Raw genomic sequence first — 23,453 nt, forward strand, 5'->3', positions numbered from 1 at the left:
GAGGTCGACCGCGAGGTCTCTCATTTGTGGAGTTCCTCAGGGGTCGGTCCTCTCGCCTCTCCTGTTCAACATCTACATGAAACCGCTGGGTGAGATCATTCGTGGCTTTGGAGTTGGGTATCATCAGTACGCTGATGATACCCAACTTTTCCTTTCGACCCCAAACCACCCCAGTGATGCCCTCAACGTGATGTCCCGTTGCCTGGAGGCGGTTCGGGTCTGGATGGGGAGGAACAGACTTCAACTCAACCCCGACAAGACTGAGTGGCTTTGCATACCTTCATCCCGGGTTTATTCGGACATTCCACCTCTGGCTATGGGGGGTGAACTATTACCCCCCGTAGATAGGGCTCGCAACTTGGGAGTCCTCCTAGATTCACGGCTCACCTTGGAAGACCATATAGGAGCTGTGACTAGGGGGGCCTTCGCCCAGGTTCGCCTGGTGCGCCAGTTGCGGCCCTATCTTAGCCGGGATGATTTGTGCACGGTCACTCATGCGCTCGTGTCCTCTCGTCTGGACTACTGCAACGCTCTCTACATGGGGCTGCCCTTGAGGACCACCCGGAAGCTCCAACTGGTACAGAATGCAGCCGCGAGAGTTGTGTTGGGAGTCTCCCGATACTCCCACGTTACACCTCTGCTCCGTGAGCTGCATTGGTTGCCAGTTGTCTTCTGGGTGAGGTTCAAGGTACTGGTAACGGTGTTCAAAGCCCTCCATGGCATGGGGCCGGAGTACCTCAGGGAACATCTGCTGCCGGCATCAAGCTCCCTGCGCCCTGTGCGTTCCCACAGAGAGGGCCTCCTCAGGGTGCCACCGATCAGAGAATGTCGATTGGTGGCCCCCAGAGGGAGATCCTTCTCTGTGGGCGCTCCGGAGCTGTGGAATCAGCTACCGGTAGAGCTCCGGATGGCGCCCGATCTTCGCTCCTTTCGTCGCGATCTGAAGACGTTTCTGTTTGTACAAGCCGGCCTAGCCTGATGGGGATTGGTGGGGTTTTTTATTTTTGGTGTCTTAATTTTAACTTGGTGTTTTAGAATTCTATTCCAATTGTTTTAACTTGGGCAATCATTTAATCTCTTTTTAATGTTTGTATTTAGTATTTTATTCTGCCCTGTGAACCGCCCTGAGTCCTCAGGGAGAAGGGCGGTATACAAATATTATTAAATTAAAATTAAATTAAATTAGATGGGGCTAAAAACAAAAACAAAACCCAGATAGGCATCAAGATGCACATTAGAGTATCCCAGAAGTTGGATAGAGAGAACTAAAGAGTTTTCTCCTAGATCGGAGGTAGATAACCTTGGCTCTTTTATGACTCGTGGACTTCAACTCCCAGAATTCCTGAGCCAGCATGGCTCAGCTTGGAAACTCTCCCTTTCCCCTCAGCATGGCTGGCTCAGGAATTCTGGGAGTTGAAGTCCACGAGTTATAAAGCGGCCTAGGCCTAGGCCAGGGGTAGGCAACCTTGGCTCTTTTATAACTCGTGGACTTCAACTCCCAGAATTCCTGAGCCAGCATGGCTCAGCTTGGAAACCTCTCCCTTTCCCCTCAGCATGGCTGGCTCAGGAATTCTGGGAGTTGAAGTCCACAAGTCATAAAAGAGCCTAGGCTGCTTTATGACTCGTGGACTTCAACTCCCAGAATTCCTGAGTCAGCATGGCTCAGCTTGGAAACTCTCCCTTTCCCCTCAGCATGGCTGGCTCAGGAATTCTGGGAGTTGAAGTCCATGAGTCATAAAAGAGCCAAGGTTGCCTACCCCTGGACTAGCCTCTCCCTTAATTCTTTTTATGATCTCCCTGAGATCATAAAAGTGAGGTTGAGCAGAAAATACAGGCTTCTGCAAGGGCCCAGAAAAAAAAATATGGATGCTTTTGAAAAAAAAAAAAGAAAAAAACCCCCATTAACAGAAAGCATCTGATTCTTAATTCCCAATGCCCTTAATTGGAACGTTTCCTGAAGGAGAAGACAGGGGGGGGGGAGGTTAGGGGAAGCGCCATATTTAGATTTTGCTTGTAGTAGAAAGAGCCAGGAAATGAGCCATAAAGAGTTTGGACAGTAAGAGAAGGAAAGAGGCGAATGAAGAGGAGATGTACGAACTGAGCACTGAAGGGAAATTATTCCGATTACATCAGTCGTTTTTTTTTTAAAAAGAAGTCCGCATGGAATAGCCTAACGCTTGAACTGCTCTTGCGATTCACAGCAAACTTGTTAGGGGTGTCTGTGTGCTGAGCGGGAATGTGGGGGTGGGGAGGGGAATAGCAGAAAACAGGGGTGGGGAGATTATTTTAGTGACTTGTTAAAGCAGCCCAATGGCCTGGAAACAAAGCATTTCTTTCTTCCTAGCCTTCAGGATTGCACAGGGCTTAATTTGACATCCACTGACATATTACAACTCTTATAAGGTTCTGGTGCTCAGACGACTGCTTAAGAGAGGAAGAAACTTCACGGATCAGTTTCCAAGGTTCTCTGCTTCGAGTGGACCCCCCCTCAGGGCAAATGCACACACTTGAATGACGATTCGGAGATGACTTGTCAGATATCCTAAATTGCGATCGCTTTCATTACATAACCAATCTGATTAACCCTCGGAACAGGCCCAGTTCCAGAGATGCATTATTTCCCTCTTTTTTTTTCTTATGAGGGCATGCGTTCTCCCCTCCCGCCCTTCAACGACATCGTCGTCTGAGCTAGAATTCCAAGAAGCCCTGGAAAAGTTTCAGTGCTGAAGTGCTTGTTGTCTCTCGTAAATAGATAATGTACTGTTTGTATTCTTGGGCTGAGTTGTGATGTTCCCTGAGCTTATAGAATAGTGGTGGCAAACCTATGGCACGCGTGCCAGAGGCGGCACTCAGAGCCCTCTCTCTGGGCTAGCTCGCCATGCCCAGAGATGGCAACCGTCCCTCTTCAAGCTAACTCGCCGAGGTCCCACGTGGCCGGATGCATCCCAGCATGGCTGGCTTCCCTCCCTCCCCCTATCCTGTTCCTCCTGGCCTCGCATGCTCTCCTTTTCTTGGGCATGACCCACCGCCTCAACTGTCGGCCGGCCATCCAGCTCAAAGGCGGCTTCTTTGAACTGCTGGCGGTGGGTGGCAGAGCCCCAGAGTGCACCGGTTGAGGGGCTGGCAGGCTGTGGCTGCTGATGGACACCATCAGCCCTCATGCGCTTGCTGGCCTCTGTGTGCAGGGACCGATGTTGTCAGGCAGCAGCCACCCCAGCCCTTGCCTTGCCTTGCCCCATGGCAATGGCACCCCCGCCCTGCCTCGCCTCACCCCACAGGACAAGCTTCCTGCCTACCGCCTCACCTGCCAGAGACCCCCTGGATCTCCTCCATCCCTGCCCACCCCTCACAGGCATCCCTCCCCACGGGCAACATTGAGGTGACCATGCCCACCTTGGCCTCACCCACCCAATCTGCCATGACCACCACAGTCACACCCACCCAGTGGGCCACGCCCACCTGGCACCCGGCGATAAATAAGTGGGTTTTGGGTTGCAGTTTGGGTACTCGGTCTCTAAAAGGTTCGCCATCACTGTTACAGAATAACAGAATGAGAGAGTTGGAAGGGACCGTGGAGGTCTTCTAGTCCAGCCCCCTGCTCAAGCAGGAGACCCGATACCATTTCAGACGAATGGTTGTCCAATCTCTTCTTAGAGAACCTTAGAAAATTGTGGGGAGCAGCCACAATTTCTGAAGGCAAGTCATTCCACTGATTAATTGTTCCCACTGTCGGGAAGTTTCTCCTTAGTTCTAGGTTGCTTCTCTCCTTGACTAGTTTCCATCCGTTGCTTCTTGTCCTGCCTTCACCTGCTTTGGAGAATAGGTTGACTTCCTCTTCTTTGTGGCAGCTCCTCAAATATTGGAAGACTGCTATCATGTCACTCCTCATCCTTCTCTTCATTATACTAGACAACTGCCTTCATATGTTTTAACCTCCAGTCCCCTCATCATCTTTGTTGCTCTCCTGTGCGCTCTTTCTAGAGACTCAACATCTTTTTAACAGCTTGCTTCATTTCCTGCAAACATCTCATTACCAAGTTAGGTAACATCTGCAGTGCAGGGGGAATGGAATTTGCTGGCTGTTTATAAGTGAGGGCTTGCCCTACCAGCTCTTATTGGGGTATTTTTTTCCTTCCTTTGGGGATGGGATATTGTTACTTTTCGTAGATCTTCAAACTGTTCAAGAAAGGAAGCAAAGAAAGGTCAAGGAAAGAGGCAAACAGACATCTTCTTCTTCATCATAATCTATTAATTAATATCTAGATTAAACAGGAACCAGGACCAGAAAAATACAAACAGCGAAGATAAGCACTAGATGGTAGCACAGAGGGGGTTTTTTTTGTATCCCTTTTCTGCCATCCCTTTCTGGGTATCTTGATTTTTGTACATCAGATCTGGTAGACCTAAGGATAGTCTACATGAAGGTGAAGGTGAAGGTTCCCCCGCACATACGTGCTAGTCGTTTCCGACTCTAGGGGCCGGTGCTCATCTCCGTTTCAAAGCCGAAGAGCCAACGCTTGTCCGAGGACGTCTCTGTGGTCATGTGGCTGGCATGACTAGACGCCAAAGGCGCACGGAACGCTGTTGCCTTCCCACCGTCGTGGTCCCTATTTTTCTACTTGCATTTTTACGTGCTTTTGAACTGCTAGGTTGGCAGAAGCTGGGACGAGTAACAGGCACTCACTCTGCTATGCGGCACTCGGGATTCGACCCGCCAAACTGCCGACCTTCTGATCGACAAGCTCAGCGTCCTAACCCACTGAGCCACCGCGTCCCTATAGTCTACATAGCTCCTTATAATTGTCACCAGCTTTCAAAAGACCTTATAAATTTTAAGATGTTAAGATGAAGCTTGTAGGTAGTAATCCATTTCTATAACAACAAACCTACGGTATCTAATCATTTTTGCCACCTCAAGCACAAAGTCCTGAAGCGGTTTCCAGTGAATATTGAATTCAGTTTGATTAGGTCTGCATTTTGAGTCTGCGTTTGGTCTTTCTTTTTCTTTATAATAATAATGAAGTATGAAGGCTGATTATGATCGAGCCTAGAATGTTAAAATCAAAACAACTGTGATTTTTTTTTTTAAAAAAAGGCCTGCTCTTAGGTTTAGACTAGACATACCCAATTCCTGGAATTGTTCTTCTTTTGTTTGAGTCTCCAGCCCTCTAATCATTGTTGTTGCTCTTTTCTGCACTCTTTCCAGAGTCTGCACATCTGCTTTGGTCACCATATTATACAAAAAGATGCTGTGACTTTAGAAAGAGTGCAGAAAAGAGCAACAAAGATGATTAGGGTGCTGGAGAGAGTGGTTGTAGGAATTGGGTATGCCTAGTGTAATGAAAAGAAGGACTAGGGGCGACGTGATAGCAGTGTTCCAATATTTGAGGGGTTGCCACAAAGATGAGGGGGCAAAGCACCAGAAGACAAGATGAGAAAGAATGGAGGGAAACTAATCAAGGAGAGAAGCAACCTGAAATTAAGGGGACACTTCCTAACAGTGAGAACAATTAACCAGTAAAACAGCTTGTCTTCAGAAGTTGTGGGTGCTCCATCACTGGAGGCTTTGAAGAAGAGACTGGACAGCCACTTGTCTGGAATGGTATATAACAGTGATGGCAAACCTTTTAGAGACCGAGTGCCCAAACTGCAACCCAAAACCTACTTATGTATCATTGGGTGCCTGGTGGGTGTGGCCCTTTGGGTGGGTGTGGCCCATTGGGTGGGCGTGGCTGCAATGGTAGCGGCAGACTGGGTGGGACTAAAAAGTTCAATCAATCAATTCCAACTTTGCGAGAACTTTTTTTTCCCCGCGAGAAGTTGAAATTGATTGATTGATTTAACCTTTTTTTTTTTGTACACGGCTGCAGAGGCCTAAAGCGAAAAGATTTTATAAAACCCAGATGAAGGCCTAGGACTGGGGCGACGGCGCGCGTGCCCACAGAGAGGGCTTGGCGTGCCACCTGTGGCACCCATGCCATAGGTTCTCCACCACGGGTATATAGGGTTTCCTGCTTGACCAGGGGATTGGATTAGAAGACCTCAAAGGTCCTTCAAACTCGTATTCTGTTACTTCACTTTGCTTAAACCTGATCTTCCTCTGATCCCTGTTTTGTTAAGTTCTTCATCACTGCGACTTTAATCAGAAAACCAGATGCATTAAAATGGGAACATGAATTTATCCTAATGTATACTTGGTGCTGCCTCAGTCTCTCTGTCTCTGACTTATGCCATTTCCCTTGTGGATGCTTGTGTTTTCAAGTTGAATTTGACAGCCGGAACAGCTCAAAATGTCTTTTATCAAAGCTACGTTTCTTAGACATCACTTTGGAAAGAAGTGATCACAATTCGTAGCTGTACATATGCTTCATATGCCATGTGCTTTACACTCCTGAATATTTCCATTTAGCAAAGGGCAACAAGATTAGAACAGAGCATTCTCAAAGTGGCAGTATTTTGCATGCGCTATAGTAAATCAGCAATCAAAGGCCATCAAAGCTTTTCTCTTTTATACCGATTTGTTTAAAATGGAGTCTCTTTCAAACTAAAGTAAACTCCAGCTGGCCAATTGGACATACAGGTAATTCTTGATTTATAACCGATTGAAAGTACCGCCAGACCTACCCGGGCACTACTTATGACCTGGATTCAAATTTCTGACGGTCGCCCTTCCTTGTGGTCACATGACTGCACTTTGGGCATTCAGCGTCTGACCTGTATTTATTGCAGCATCTTGTAGTCATGTGATTGTGCTTTAAGATGGTTTTGCTGAAAATGGGCAATCATTTACAATTTTTGGCAAAATTGGCTCCATAGCGAATCATCGGCCTGCTTAAGCAACACAGTGTTCACTTAATAAGCACCGCAAAGGAAGTTGTAAAACCGGGTCAGTCATATGATCAATCCACGTTACAAACATTAATACACAACTGTAATGGACAGGTTCCATCACAGTCTTAAGTCAAGAACTATTGTACGTGTACCCATTTAGTTTTGTAGACAACAGTACAGAAGTGTTAATATTTTTCTAGTATAGGTAGTCCTTGATTTATGACCACAATTGAGCCCAAAATTTCTGGGGCTAAGTTAGACAGTTGTTAAGTGAGTTTTGCCCCCATTTTACAGCCTGTCTTGCCACAGTTATTAAGTGAATTACATCAGTTGTCCACTTAATAACACAGTGGTTAAGTGACTCTGGTTTCCCTACTGACTTTGGTTGTCAGAACATCACAAAAGGGGATCACATAACTCTGGCACACTGCAACTGTCATAAGTACGAGTCAGTTGCCAAATGGCTGAATTCTGATCCCATGATCATCCAATGCAATGCTTCAATAGTGTTAAAAATGGTCACAAGTCACTTTTTTCAGTGGTGGCGTAACTTCAAATGATCACTAAATGAATGGTTTGACCTGTATTTATTTTCAGCTTTCCAGGATTTCTATAGCCTTATAATTTTATCCTGATTTTGCTTAGCTTTTCAAGGCTAACTGGAATAGCCTGGCTCCTGCTACCTAACTAGGCATGATATATTAAAAAATATCATATGGGCAGAATCTCGTACGCTGCCAGTCTTTAAAAGAAACCGAGCTATCGCCAAATCTCTATGTCAGATGCAGAATACTTGTGAGTTACAAGTCTCAGTGTTATTAATCCACTATCAAAATCAAAAGGGATGCTGACTATTAGGAATATCTACAAAGTTTATGCCAGTCCTGTTATTCTTAAGCAGGGATAATCCGAATATTTTCTGCGTCACCTTGAATGGGTATCTAAGTAGGGTTCTTTTTAAATTGGCACTAACTGGAGGCCTTTTCATTAATAAACAATTTCACCCGTTGCATTTAAGATTTTCAGTGGCCAAATTAAACTGAAATTGATATTTGTGTCTATTTGTGTGGGATGAAGGAAGGTTCAGCTATCCTGTAGCGCTTGTCCTAACTCTAAGCTCTCTCTTTTGGTTAGTAAATAGAACAGTTGCCAGATGTTATGCTGATTTTGCAAATGAGGAAACATCATGATTGATGGTAATGTTGATTGTCAAAACCTCTTGAACTCTTGAAATGAATTGGCATTTAGCATATTCTGCTTATTGTCAGATGTTACTCATTCTGTTCCCTCCTTCCTTCCTTCCATCCATCCACTCACCTTGGTTGTGTATTGTGGATGAATTTCAACAGGAAGGGTGTCAACCTCTTTCTCTATAAATGAATCTATTGGAAGACAAGTGGCTTAAAGTTCTCCTGCCTCGCGTGGATCGTCTTAATTTCCCATGAGTGAGACACTGAGGGTGGGTGGGTTTAAAAACATCCACATCCATTTTCTTAGGCAGGGGTAGGCAACCTTGGCTCTTTTATGACTCGTGGACTTCAACTCCCAGAATTCCTGAGCCAACATGGCTCAGCATGGAAACCTCTCCATTTCTCCTCAGCATGGCTGGCTCAGGAATTCTGGGAGTTGAAGTCCACGAGTCATAAAAGAGCCAAGGTTGCCTACCCCTGTTCTTAGACATACTTACAGTAGGGTTGATCTCAGTGAATTTAAACCAGAGGCCCCCAACCTTTTGGGCACCAGGGACTGGTTATGTGGAGAGAGATTTTTCTGCGTGGTGTGGCTTTGTGTGCTGTCTGCATCCCCTGGATGGGGCTTTGTTTCTTTGTGCGGCCCTGTTGCTGGCACGCTGCGGCCTGGTACCGGTCCATGGACCGGGGGTTTGGGACCCCTGATTTAAAAAGCTATAAGTATCCGTAAGTTTGTTTGTGTGTACTCAGGTTTGAATTCAGCTTTAATCTGTCGTTTCTTGGCGACTTACGCTATGCTAGTCTACCGAACCAAAATGTTGTGCTAAGCGAGTCCGTTGTTAAGTGAATGTTGCCTCATTTTACGACCTTTCTTGCCAGGGTTGTGAAGTGAATACTGCAATGATTAAACTAGTAACGTGGTTGTTAAGTGAATCTGGCTTCCCCCTTAACTTTGCTTGTCGGAAGGTCGCAAAAGGGGATCACGTGACCTCGGAATACCGCACCCATCATGAATACGAGGCGGTTGCCAAGCGTCTGAATTTTGACCACATGACCATGGGGATGCTGCAATGGTCGTAAGTGTGAAAAACAGTCGTAAATCACTTCATTCAGTGCTGTCGTAACTTTGAATGGTCACTAGACAACTTGTTGTACAGAATGAGGAGGAGACTTGGTCAGTAAATAGGGGAGGTGCTGCATTTGGCGATGCTGTCTAAGATGCAGTTGTTTTTTGCTTGCAAAGTGTTTTGCTCGATGGTTCTTTTCTTGAGAAGAAATGTGGCTGGCAATCCGGAAGCGTTTGGCAAGGAAGTCCAAAAGAAGAAAAAGGCTCTTATATTTAATACAGGAAACGAAGGTGGTATCGGTTCTTCCGCTCACTTTGCAGTCTTCAGTCAAGAAAGTTGACTGATCAGCTTCGATTTGTGGCCCGTTGCACAAACGCTTTGCTCTCCCCTAATGGCCTTCTATATAAAACTCTTTTAGATGTAGCTTTTGGCAGCGGATCAGCTTTGTGCATTTTTGTGGTTATCTGGCCAGCTTTCCCCCTGGCCTGGTGAATCAAACAGGTGGCTGCCTTTTTAATATGAGGGTCCCTCAAGAGAGTTGGGCTTAACTGAAATCCCGACGGAGGCATGGGCCTTGACTCTCAAAAAGCCAGGGAAATTCTTGCTTATCCATTTTTGGCTTTGTAAATAGCAATCCCATTTAGGCTGACAAACAGCCCCATAGCGCTTTATGGCACTCCCTGGGCGGTTTGCAGCCTAGAAGCATTCTTTGCATATTGCCCCCAACAATCTGGGTCCTCATTTTACTGACCTCAGAAGGATGGAGGGCTGAGTCCAGAATGGGATGACTGACAGCAGCCAGGTGGGCATGATTGGGTGGGCACAGCCAGGTGGGCATGGGTGGGTGTGGCCAGGTCAGCGCAGAGTAGTAGTTTCAGCTGGCTGGGGCGGATTATTCCATGCGAGTGACTCATCGCAGCTGGGTGGGCGGGGCTAGGTGGACACAACCGGGTGGGTGCGGGCGGGTGGGTGCCGCCAGGTGGGTGCAGGACAAGCTCCTCGGGCAACTGGATGTGGAGCCAACTCAGTGCCCCACCAGAAGAAAAAACCTCCTGGAGACGTGGCCAACAAACGGGAAGTGGGAAAGCGGCAAAGTTGGAAAGGAAAGGGAAGGAAAGGTGGTGTGAATTGTACTAGAACCGGCTGAGTCAAACGTGAAGCCCGTCAGGATCGAACCCCAGGATGTGTGCAAGCCAGAGATGTGTCGGGTGGGGTGTGTGTGTGTGTGTGTGTGTATGCATTGTCAGAACTGGGCTCTTGGTGAACTGTTGTTTTTCTGTCTCTTCTGTAATCTAGCCTTGCACAATATTGGGCCCTATTGACTGGAGCTATACTCAAGCTATACTCAAACACAACTAGAAGAATTTGCCCCCAGCGTTTTTCTGCCTTCTCCTATTAGCTCTAATGAGTGGTGGGATTCAGCCGGTTCTCATCACTTCGGCAGAACCAGTAGCTAATTTTTTGTTGCCCAAGCCTAGAACGGACTTCCGGAAGCGGCATCAACACAAAGAACCGGTTGTTCACATCTTTGAATTTCACCGCTGGCTGCAATCCCTGGCTTTCTTTGCTTTTTCTTCCCAGTTAGCGTTAAATTTCCCAGGCTTTTCCCTGTCCTATATTCCTCTTCTTTTTTTGCTGTTGCTGCTACAAATGGAGAGTAAAATATAGTGAATCTGTGGCCCCCCTTCTATAAACGGGGTGCCTACTTTTATACGTAGGCCACAGATTTTAATTAGCAGTGATTGATTCAACTAATATTATTTAAACTGACACACTGTCAATTTTGGGGGAAGGCTGCCGAGTGTTCGTATATTATATACACACACATACACACGCATATGTGCGCAACATAAACCTTGACTGATGTGATTGTGGTGGAATATGCAGGATTGGTATAAGCTGGAATTGACAATCCTATGTTGACACAGTCAGAAGCTGAGCACATGTGTATAGGTGTGTGAACACTCAAAACACAACAACAACAAAACACACACATACACACTTTCTTTTGGCAGAATCACTTGTGGTCTCTATTGCTGCCTGGTTCTGGAATGCACCCTTTGCAAAGAGGAGGGTTCTGATATTTTAAATAGTTTTATATTTACTGACTCTTAAAACACATCTTTAAAACTGGCTTTTAATTGCTATTTTTTTGTTTACTTGTTTTTATTTGCTTTTTATTTATTAGTTACTTTAAGTTTAATGTACTGAGTTTGAATTGGAATTTATTTTTACAGTAAACTGCAGACGTCTTGGTGATCCACATATACTACTATTTAAAAAAACAACCTAAATAAGGCTTGTCTTTCTTTGAGGTAAAGATGGCAAGAATCATGTAAATACAATTTTTAAAAAATGTACTTCCCACATCTGTAAGTATGTGTATGCTAAAAAGGAAATTGAAGTCCTGGGAAATGTGGTAATACTGATTTGCAACCAGTTTCCTTTAGTTGCAACAGGATTTGGGAAATACAGTCATGTTGAGGACAGGAAACATTGCAGTCCCTCTATTCAGAGTCAGATTGAAACTTGTTTTCAAGTGTCTATTAAAAGCCCTTTCATTGGTAGTGGCTGATGCTCACACAATACTTAGGTGAGAATCTGTCAGGGAACCCAAACTTAAGTAAAACCTCATTTTTTAAAAAAAATATGCACCAAAGATTTTGACAATGCAGACTAACTAATGCTTTATCCATACAGGTAATCCTTGATTTATGACCACAACCAAGCCCAAAATTTCTATTGCTATGCAAGACACTTGTTAACTCAGATTTGCCCCATTTTACAACCTTTCTTGCCACAGTTATTAAGTGAATCACTGCAGTTGTTAAATTAATAACACGGTAGTTAAGTGAATCTGGCTTTCCCATTGACTTTCCTTGTCAAAAGGTTGCAAAAGCTGATCACATGACCCCGGGACACTGCAATTGTCATAAATACATGCCAGTTGCATGAGCAATACATGATCGTGGGGATGCTGGAACAGTCGTAAGTGTGAAAAATGGCCATAAGTCACTTCTTTCAGTACCAGTGTAACTGTTAAGGTTCCGACTGACTATCCCAACTGAGCAAGTAACATTGAGACAATCCAGTCTTTTAACTATTGAGTACATCATTTTGGCACGGATGAAAGGAAAACCAACTCTAGAATTAAAGTATAGAATTCTTCTTCCCCTATTAGTGCAGGTCACATGGTCCAATCGAGTGTCGAAATATTGTGTAAATTAAGAGCCTTGGTGGCGCAGTGGGCTAATGCCTCCCTAAGTAACACCAGCTGCCTGCAATTAGTGCAGGTTCGAGTCCCACCAGGCTCAAGGTTGACTCAGCCTTCCATCCTTCCGAGGTAGGTAAAATGAGGACCCAGATTGTTGGGGGCAATTAAGCTGACTTTGTAATAATGCCGTTTGGGGTGTGTGTGAAAGCCCTAATAAGCAGGCATATACATAGAATGAAGGCTACTGCTAAGCTTGTAAGCCGCCCTGAGTCTTTGGAGAAGGGCGGGATATAAATGGAATTAAAATAAAAATAAAAATAAATAATTGTCATGAGAAATATATTTATACACCTTTTGGGATTGCGCTGAAATGGACAAATTAACTTTGGAATTAAAGAATAAAGATCAATCAGACTATTATAGAATTTGGAACAAATTGTATCTTTGGATGGATAAAAAGAAAGGTCTCTATTAGGTTTTACAGACTAGCTCACTGTTTTAAATATTGTGGTATTTCACCGATTTGTAATCTAAGTGTATTTAAGTGTATTTTTGATGTACATATATACATGTATATATATATATATATATTTAAACATTGTAGACAAAAAGGTTTGTCAGCTCGCTGGTACTGTGTCCAATGTTTTTAAATAATAAATTTAATAAAAATTTAAAAAAAAAAAAAAAGAAATATATTTATACACATACACACACACACACACACATACACATTTATACTCACTCTCATCCGTGTGTTCTCCGGTGGTGCCCTCCTTGTGAAGTGCGAATGTGTCTGGGTGCCTGTTGTCAGGCAGGAAGAACAGCCCACAATCCGCCCCTGACAACAGGCACCCAGACACATTCGCACTTCATAAGGAGGGCACAATGCCCTCAACTGCGAGGCAGCTCAGGACAATACGGCCGGTAAAGGCGAACAGACCTGTGAGCAGAGCGCAAAAAAAGCCAGCAGTATAAACGTGTTCCCTCATCTCCGGCAATTTTACTCTGACGACGTTGGCAGTTGGCCAACGAAAGCTAGGTATATTAAACTGGTTAGTTTTTGACTCTATTCTGGTGTTCAAGTGTTCTTTTCTAGCATTAACATGCCCAGGATTCGTATTTTTAGTCTAATTAAAGAGAATACACACACACACACACACACACACACACACACACACACACACATATATATATATTGTGGTGGCCTGGTAGTAAAGACTCTCGCTTGTACTCGGAAGGTTGAGATTCAATCCTAGGTAGTGGCAGATGTTTCTCTCCTGAGATGCAAAGAATTTTTTTTTTAATCCCATTTATATCCCGCCCTTCTCCGAAGACTCAGGGCGGCTTACAATCTAAGAAGCACAAATCAATGTGCTTAGCAATAGCCTTCATTCTATGTATATGCCTGGCATAATAGAATCAAATACTTTATTTGGCCAAGTATGACTAGACATACAAGGAATTTGCTTCTGGTGCAAAAACTCTCAATGTACATACAAAGCAGCAGAGTAATCCCCTTCATCATAATGCCAATAAGAGGGGTTTGTAAGGGTGATAAGAAGGGTAATAACAACAACAACAACAACAACAACAACAACAACAACAACAACAACAATAATAATAATAATAATAATAATAATAATAATAATAATACTATACAGCCATGCAACATGGGTAAATATACGTAGTCATTGGAGAGTGCTGTGAGAATTAGGTGTTCAGCAAAGTGATGGCACAAGGGAAAAAAACTGTCCCTGTTTTGGCATGCAGTGCCCTGTAGTGGCATCCTGAGATGAGGAGTTGAAACAGTTTTATATCCAGCATATGAGGGTCTGTAGATATTTTCTTAGCCCTCCTTCTGAGCCGTGCAATATACAGGATTTCTATGGAAGGCAGGCTAAATATTAATCCATGATGCCTATGATTTTTTTTTCAAATGAAGATGCTCTGTAATAACCGTTACCTAGAGAGGTATCACACTTCACAACATCTTGCTAAAATAATTCCTCGTAACTGAATGCTTGTTGCCTTGAAAAACCCGCAATATATATTTGTCAAAAATATTTCTCCCATTTTACCCCAAACAGATACTGAAGCAATCATGCACGGAGATTTTAAATCTGGAACCCTCAAGCGTTTGTGTAGGAGGTGAGTGTGCGACTGGAAAACAATGTGAAAATATTGACAATCCTGCTGTTACATCCTTGGGCAAAATGTGTAACTGTACTTCCATATGCTGAGTAGGAAGATGTGAATAAAAGGATCTTTCCTTTCCTTGCTCCAGTTTGCCAAAGCCCGTGTTACAGATTTAAACTCTTTTTCCTCACCAGGAACCTAGGAAGTTGTAGATTTAAAATGAAGGCATATTTTGAGTATTGTATTGCATATGTGATGGGGCAGAAATCTGGGGAGATTTGTTAGGTTTTCAACACCTAGAATCTTCTGAATTATAATCAACATCTTCCTAGGTCATCCCCACCATAATTTTGCGAAATAGAGTATCTTTCTCTAGTGGGAGCACAATCTTCATCCATGGTTTTCTCAACCATGGCTATTTGAAGATGAGTGGACCAACTCCCAGAATCCCCCAGCATAGCATAGTTGGCTGGGCTGGTCCATCCATCTTCAAGCTGCTAAGGTTGAGAAACACTGATCAAATACTTTCACAATTCTCAGCATTCCCAGCCAGCCTGGCCTTTGCTGAGAATGCTGGGAGTTGAAGTCCAAACAGCTGGGCAGCACACCAAGTTGGGAAAGACAGAACCAACATCTACAGGTAGTCCTTGACTTGTGACCATATTGGTGCCTGCCTATATGGTCGTAAGTCGTGATGGTCGTAAAGCGGGTCATCATATCACCGGACCCATTTTTATGACCGTTATTTGTTATGGGCTGTTTTTGCTGAAAACGGGAATTAAATGCCAGCATTTTACAAAAATGTCATATAATGTGGTCATGTGACCATGAGATTCTGCAAGGAGCTGTAAATGTGGTAGATTTGCTGAGCATTCGACATACGATTGTGCTGCTGTGCACAATCCCATGTTTAAAGTGAAAACCACTGCAGTCCAGCAAGTGTTAGGATTACAGTCTGTCTGTGAGGAAGATGGGTGGTTTCAGAATTTGATAAATAAATAAAATACAGATAGTCCTTGACTGATAAGCATTCATTTTGAGACAGAAGTTACAAGAACACTAAAAAAAGTGAATCATGACCCCTTTTCACACTTACGGCCATTGCAGCATCCCTCATGGTCATGTGATTAAAATTCAGTCGCTTGGCAACCGGCTCATATTTATGATGGTTGCTGTGTCCTGGGGTTATGTGGTCCCCTTTTGCAACCTTCTGACAAGCAAAGTCATTGGGGAAGCCAGACTCACTTAATAACCTTGTTACTGACTTAACGATTGCAGTGATTCACTTAACAACTGTGGCAAGAAATATAATAAAATAGGACAAACTCACTTAACAACTGCCTTGCTCAGTGGTGGTCATAAGTTGAGGACCACCTGTAAATAAATTGCTATCATGTTCTTCTCCTCCTTTGAGCCTGTTCTTGGCATCTTTCATTTGGATGAGTAGGAGGAGTAAAAAAATTGGGAGATGCACAGAACACCTAAATTTAAATTTTGGATATGTTAGCATTTCATTAGTAGCTAGATGGAGAATGTAAACAGACAACTGCCACTCTTAAAGGTGTGTAGGAAATAAACATTTTAGTGCTACAAGGTAAAGAAGAGGTTACTATTTTAAATTCAGAGAAGTTTAGGAATCAGCCTTTAACTGTCAGAGACTACAGCTTTAAATTATACTGTTTATGACTTACAGTAAATATTTAGTCTTTATGGAAAATTTCTTTTAAGTTGTGCAATGCCGACTTGAAGCCTGGCAGGAGAATATTTTCAGAGGCAGCATATTTTACCTCACGGGTGAATTAACATTTTTAGGCCAAAGTCTGTTACAGATGTTCAAAGTTACACCGGCTGGAAAAAAAAACACCAAAAAAAGCTTTTCACACCTATGACCCTTGCAGTATCCCCATGGTCATGTGATCAAAATTTAGACACTTGGCAACCGGCATGTATTTATGATAGTTGCAGTGTCCTGGGGTCATGTGATCACCTGGCAAGCAAAGTCAAGGGGGAAGCCAGATTCACTTAACAACTTCCTAACTTAACAACTCTAGTGATTCATTTCGCAGTTGTGGCAAGAAAAGTCATAAAATGGGGGCAAAACTCACTTAGCAACTGTCTTGCTTAGTAAAAGAAATTTTGGGTTCAGCTGTGGTATATTTATATTTGGCTTTTGTGGTTGAGCCAAAAAAGAAAGCTCCTGATTTAATTTACTTTAAATTAAAATTAGCCCATATGATTATTCCTTTCTATTTAATATTGATCTCCTATTGTGCTAATAATTTTCCCTTTCCATCATATTAAAACCTATAATTTAATGACAACTACTGGATGGGTTGCAGAGGGCTGCAGATAGCATCTCACTTGTTTTACAATTTAAATAAAGAGAGACATTAAGAAGATGATGGTTTGGATAAACACATCTGCGATCCTAATTACACCCTCTCAAAATTCACTGGGAAATCTGGTGAAGAGAATTGCCACTGGGGATATATATCAACTGACCTCCCACTCTCTCCCTCCTTCTCCAGCTGCTTTACAAGGACAAGAATTTATTGATGTGTTCTGCTTTCTTTCTAAAACAGTAGGCATGAAATATAAACACTATCAAGCACTGAGTATAAAATATTAAGGAGTTTACCTTGTTCTCAAAAGTCAGTGAGGAAACTTGGCCTGGATCTACTTGCTGATAACTTGTTGGTTCTGCTTTTCAGAGGAGTTTCAAGTAGTTCTGAGTGGAACCGGATTCACGTTGGGTAGGACATCAGAGAATGTCGTCTGCACTTACATGGTAAATGGATCAACCATAAGTAAGTATCCCTGCAGCATAGAACATTTGAGTCATCAGATTACAGATAGTCCTTAATTTACAACCGTTCATTTGGTGACTGTCAGCTGTGAAACTTTGGCAGCTACCTGTCTCTGCGTTTCAACTTGCTTTTGGATAAAGGTGGTTGGGAGGTGTAACTTTCAAGTGGGTAGATGGAGAAATGAAGCTTCTTCAATTCAGCTACAGACTGTGAGAGCCTGAATCCTTGTCAAGGACATCAGAACATGTGTGGATTTGAAGGGGACAGTTCCCATAACAAAGTGGACTTGTTGATATGGATTACATAAGACGTTGGGGGTTTGGCTGGGAACGTGTGGGAACCTCAAGTTAGTTTTGCTTCAACCTAACCGCACAGTGTATTGAATAAACCTTTAAGAAGCTTTGGAAATGGAATTAATCTAGAGTTTTATTTGGATTCTCGGGCTGGATGTTGACAATGAACATTTAAAGTTAAAATGACACTGAAAAAAGTGACTTATGACCATTTTTCACACGACCATTGCAGCATCCCTATGGTCATGTGATCAGCATCCAGACACTTGGCAACTGGTTCATATTTATAACGGTTGCAATATCCTGGAGTTCTGTGGTCCCCTTATGCAACCTTCTGATGAGCAAAGTCAGTGGGGAGGCCAGATTCAGTTAACAAATGTCCTGCTAACTTAACAACTGCAGTGATTCACTTAGCAACTCTTGCTTAACAACAAAAAATTTGTGCTCAATTGTGGTTGTACATCGAGGGCTACCTGTATCAACTCTTGAACTCTGTGTTCTTCAAGCCTGTCAAGAACATCGGAAGTGTGAGAATTTGGGTAAAATGGAAACCAGGAGATCATAACATTGGAGGCAGTGGTAGGATTCAGCCGGTTCGCACCACTTTGGCAGAACCGGTAGCTAATTTTTTGTTGCCCAGGGCCAGAATGGATTTCCGGAAGCAGCATCCACACAGAAAACCGGTTGTTCACATATTTGAATCCCACCACAGATTGGAGGCATAAAAGTTTGTATGAAAAGGGAGACAGGGAGATCACAACTGTCTCTCTTTTCTACAAAGGATCATGCTTACCCATGTCCGTAGCGATCTTCGGGGGCCTAAGATTGAATCAAGGAAAAGGAATATGTATTAAGCAGGCAACACTTGACTTATTAACCACTTCCGTTTTTTAGTGGTATGCAGGTATGGTCTTGGGAGACCGGGGGAAGCATCCCTGCTTCAGACAGGAAGGCGGTGCAGAGAGTGGTGAGGATGGCCGAAAAGATCATTGGTAGTTCCCTCCCTCCCATCCAGAACATAAGCATAGAAGCGTTGCTTGAGCAGGGTCCGCAGGATTGTCTGGGACAGTACACACCCTCTTCACGACCTGTTTTCCCTGTTACCTTCTGGGAGGAGCGGGCTTCATGGTGTCCAAAGCAGAAAAAGCCAGATTCAGTCATAGTTTCGTTCCATACAGTGTTAACCATGTGATCTCTCAAGCTTCCTCTTTCCACTATGTATTCAAGATGGACAGTGGTTAATATTTATATATTTTATATATATGTAAGGATGTAGTTTTATACATATGTTGCATGTAGCATGTTTAAACGTGTGTTATGTATGTGTACACTTTGAGAGCAAGCAACTAAATTTCATTTTTAATGTGTGCCAGTGTGCCCACAGTAAAAAAAATGACAATAAAGGTTAACTGCCTACAAAAGTCACAGTCTAGACAGCTGCTTGATAAACCAGATCTGAGGAGTGGAGGGTGGAAAAAGCATGTTGGAAAGGATCCTTCCTAGTTTTCAGAAGAATAAACCGAAGGGAGGAGACCCTACAATAACCCTGCAATAAAGGTGGCGTTAATATAGGCAGTCCCCGACTTATGACCACAATTGAGAAGGTTGCAAAAGGAGATCACATGACCCTGGGACACTGCAACCGTCATAAATATGAATCAGTTGCCAAGCATCCAAATTCCGATCACGTGACCATGGGGATGCTGCAGTGGTTGTAAATGTGAAAAAATGGTCATAAGTCACTTTTTTCAGTGACGCTGTAACTTTGGAATGGTCACTAAATGAACGGTTGTAAGTTGAGGACTACCTGGAAGGAAGGCAGGTGTCAAGCAGGGACTTAGCTTGGAGTCCTTGCACAACCACAAGAGGCAAAAGGTGACTTCCCTAAAATCTATGTAACCTTATCTGGTTGTTTCTGCGGGAAGAATACCACAATAATAGAATAACAAAATAACAGAGTTGGAAGGGACCTTAGAGGTCTTCTAGTCCAACCCCAAACAGGAAACCCTATACCGTTTCAGAGAAATGGTGGTCCAATCTCTTCTTAAAAACCTCCAGTGTTGGAGCACCCACAACGTCCGGAGGCAAGTCGTTGCACTGATTAATTAGTCCATCCCCAGCAGTCTGGGAAGATTCTTGTAACATGGTTGTTGTTGTTAGCTGCGAAGTCGTGTCCGACCCATCGCGACCCTATGGACAACATTCCTCCAGGCCTTCCTGTCCTCTACCATCTTCTGGAGTCCATTTAAGCTCACGCCTACTGCTTCAGTGACTCCATCCAGCCACCTCGTTCTCTGTCGTCCCCTTCTTCTATTGTCCTCGATCTTTCCCAGCATTAGGCTCTTCTCCAGTGAGTCCTTCCTTCTCATCAGGTGGCCAAAGTATTTGAGTTTTAGCTTCAGGATCTGGCCTTCTAAAGAGCAGTCAGGGTTGATCTCCTCTAGGACTGACCGGTTTGATCGCCTTGCAGTCCAAGGGACTCGCAGTAGTCTTCTCCAGCACCACAGTTCAAAGGCCTCAATTTTTTGGCGCTCAGCCTTTCTTATGGTCCAACTTTCACTGCCATACATTGCAACTGGGAAGACCATAGCCTTGACTATACACACTTTTGTTGACAGGGTGATGTCTCTGCTTTTTAGTGTGCTGTCTAGATTTGCCATGGCTTTCCTCCCCAGGAGCAAGCGTCTTTTAATTTCTTGGCTACAGTCCCCATCTGCAGTGATCTTGGAGCCCAGGAAAATAAAATCTGTCACTACCTCCATTTCTTCCCCATCTATTTGCCAGGAATTGAGAGGGCCATGGTAGAAATCAGTAAACTTGCTATCAGAAGCTATTCAGCCTGGTTGTTTGGTCCTGCAAATTGCTGGCTCACCTGATGGAGTCTCTCATCTTTATGGATCAGAAAGTATTATCTGACTATAGAGCGTATGGTGTTTTGATCTTTTGTTTTGTTTTTTATAGATGTAAAACCCGAAAAAGTGGAATCTAATTTCATGCTCTGTCCAGCACCCGTTCTTCATGAAGTTGGACAGTAAGTACTTTATCCCACTGAGTCACAAGGTGGGGTGAGGGGGATGAGCTTATTTCATGGATGTACAGGTAGTCCTCGACTTACAGCTGTTGGTTTAGCCATCCTTCGAAGTTACGACGACACTGGAAAAAATGGACTCACGAGCCGTTCTTGCACTTAACAACTGTCATAGCATCCCCATAGTCATGTGATCAACATTCGGGTATTTGGCAACTGGCATGTATTTACGACAGTTGCAACATTTCAGGTCATGTGATTGCCAGTTGTGGCCTTCCCAGCTGGCCTCTGACAAGCAAAGGTAATGGGAAAACCTGGATTTGCTTACCGACTTACTGATCCAGTTAACAACTGCAGTAACTCGCTTAACAACTGTGGCAAAACAGGCATAAAATCAATCAATCAGAATGGAGGTGGAAGGGATTTTGGAGGTCTTCCAGTCCAACCCCCCCTTCTCATATAGGAGATCCTATACCATTTCAGACAAGTGGCTGTCCAGTCTTTTCCTAAAAACCTCCAGTGATGGAGCTCCCACAACTTCTGGAAGCAAGTTGTTCCACTGATTAATTGTTCTCACTGTTAGGAAGTTTCTCTTTAATTCCAGGTTGCTTCTCTCCTTGATTAGTTTCCATCTATTGTTTCTTGTCTTGCCCTCAGGTGCTTTGGAGAATAGCTTGACTCCCTCTTCTTTGGGGAGATCTGGGATTACGATGGTTTGTTGTTTGAGGAGTCCCCAACCTTGGTAACTTTAAGACTTATGGACTTCAACTCCCAGAATTCCTCAGCCAGCTTTGAGGGGTCCCCAACCTTGGCAACTTTAAGACTTGTGGACTTCAATTCCCAGAATTCCTCAGCCACCTTTGAGGGGTTCCCAACCTTGGCAACCTAGGGCAGAGGTCCCCAACCTTTTGGGCACCAGGGACCAGTTACGTGGAGAGAGGTTTTTCCATGGACCAAAGGGTACGTGGTTCGTGTGCTGCCTCCATCCCACAGATGGGGCTTTGCTTGTTTGTGCGGATTGGTTGCTGGCATGCCATGGTCCCGTAACCGGTCCATGGTTTGGGGGTTGGGGACTCCTGCCCTAGAGGTTTCCCTTCTGGTAGTGTATATACAGAGGGAACATTTTTTTCCTACTTCAGGGGAAAAAAATGACTAAAAAGAGAAGGGCATTTGGAATGGGTGACTTTTTGGGAGGATATTAAGAGTTGTTAGCATGTAGCTAGAGTCTAGACATTTCCATAGCATACTTAGCAATCTGATTCTGTAAGCATTGAGCTTAGGGCAGTCACGAGCAGTTGGGACGATAATTTTATGATTTGTCTAAAGAGTTTGGTGGGAAGCCTCCAATTGTAAAGTAACTAATACTAGCCCAACAGGCTAAATGAGAAGGAGAAAAGCTTCATGTTTGGGTAGTGCCATTTTTTTGTTTTTGGCAAGTATGGGATGGGAGTTAGAGTTAGAATAGTAACCCTTAACTAGCATGTTGAGTAGAAAATTCTAGGCCAACATAATGCATATTTTAATGTGCTGAGGATAAAGTCCAAGTTGAAAGCACAAAAGCATTGCTCAGTTTCTCTCCCCCCCTTTAGAGTCTGAAATGGTACATCCGAACATCATGTTGAGCTCATCTGTTTTATCTGCAAAGTGATCACTACAGTGCAACCTGCCAAATGAGCACAAAATGTGCTGAATTTTTATTGCATGTCTTTCCAACCTTGGTGCAAACGAGGAGAACATGTTGTATTTTTATTGTGTTGGGCTACAGTTGTATTTTTACTGTGTTGGGCCACAATGGTCAGGTTGGACAGGGTCGCTGCAGTCAGTGCACTAAATTATAATGGTGGGGCCAGACAAGTACTAAATAGACCTGAAGCTCTTTTTTTGCATAGTCCATATTACAGATCTTTGGGCCATACATGCACAGATATTACATAACAAGGTGGACATGCAAAAAGAACTTTAGCTCATTAAAGGTAAAGGTTCCCCTGCACACGCATGCTAGTCGTTTCCGACTCTAGGGGCCGGTGCTCATCTCCGTTTCAAAGCCGAAGAGCCAGCGCTTGTCCGAGGACGTCTCCGTGGTCATGTGGCCGGCATGACTAGACACCAATGGCGCACGGAACGCTGTGACCTTCCCACCGTCGTGGTCCCTATTTTTCTACTTGCATTTTTACGTGCTTTCGAACTGCTAGGTTGACAGAAGCTGGGACGAGTAACAGGCGGTCACTCTGTTATGCGGCACTCGGGATTCGACCCGCCAAACTGCCGACCTTCTGAAATGGGAAATTTGGCCTAGGTTGCTTGTAACCCAATACAAAGTTGATATCCTTGAAAGCAAATGTACGTATTTGAACTTCTCACTTTCTATTGGCATAATTTGTGCTGTTGTTGGTCACCGCACAAAGCCTCTCTTCAAGTGGAGCGAACTTAAGATACTAACTCACTAGCCAGTTTGCAAACTGCTTCTCTCCCTCTGTTCTCCAGTGGGGTTTGAATGTGGAGTAGATTAAGTTAAAACGATGCGGAAGTTATAGCCGTGTCTGCTGCTAATAAACGCAAATATGCTGGCACACAAGGAGGGAGGACTACCTAAAATAAATCGGCATCATTGGGAAATTGCTGGACTGGGTTGCCCTACTGACCAATCAAACATCTTTGTTGTCACTTCCAGTTGAGGGAGGAGATTATCCATTATCCTTTGGCCCCCAACAAATGGCCTCCTGCCTTTTGCCTCATTGACAAAGCTGAATTTATCAAAGGTTGGAGAAAGAATGACAGCATCTGTCAGTTGAGAGAGCAATGGAAAATTAGGAGTTAGAATAAACATTAACATCCTGAGGCTTGCTTGCAGTGCACACATTAAACTAACACATTTTATTCTGAATTT

At 43.8% G+C, this 23,453-nt stretch overlaps 1 protein-coding gene across 1 annotated transcript in view; it reads left to right on the plus strand.

Annotated features, from left to right (window-relative positions):
• Nucleotides 1–23,453, plus strand: part of ANTXR2 (ANTXR cell adhesion molecule 2) — a 148,713-nt gene that overhangs the window by 30,672 nt on the left and 94,588 nt on the right. Inside the window, exons 8-10 of the mRNA XM_083367172.1 lie at nucleotides 14,390–14,450; nucleotides 17,150–17,245; nucleotides 20,500–20,569. Coding sequence (XP_083223298.1) covers nucleotides 14,390–14,450; nucleotides 17,150–17,245; nucleotides 20,500–20,569 — 227 coding nt within the window. The remainder of the gene's footprint in view (nucleotides 1–14,389; nucleotides 14,451–17,149; nucleotides 17,246–20,499; nucleotides 20,570–23,453) is intronic.

This window comes from Vipera ursinii, assembly GCF_947247035.1.
Source record: "Vipera ursinii genome assembly, chromosome: 7".
In the NCBI taxonomy this organism is placed as follows: Eukaryota; Metazoa; Chordata; class Lepidosauria; order Squamata; family Viperidae; genus Vipera; species Vipera ursinii.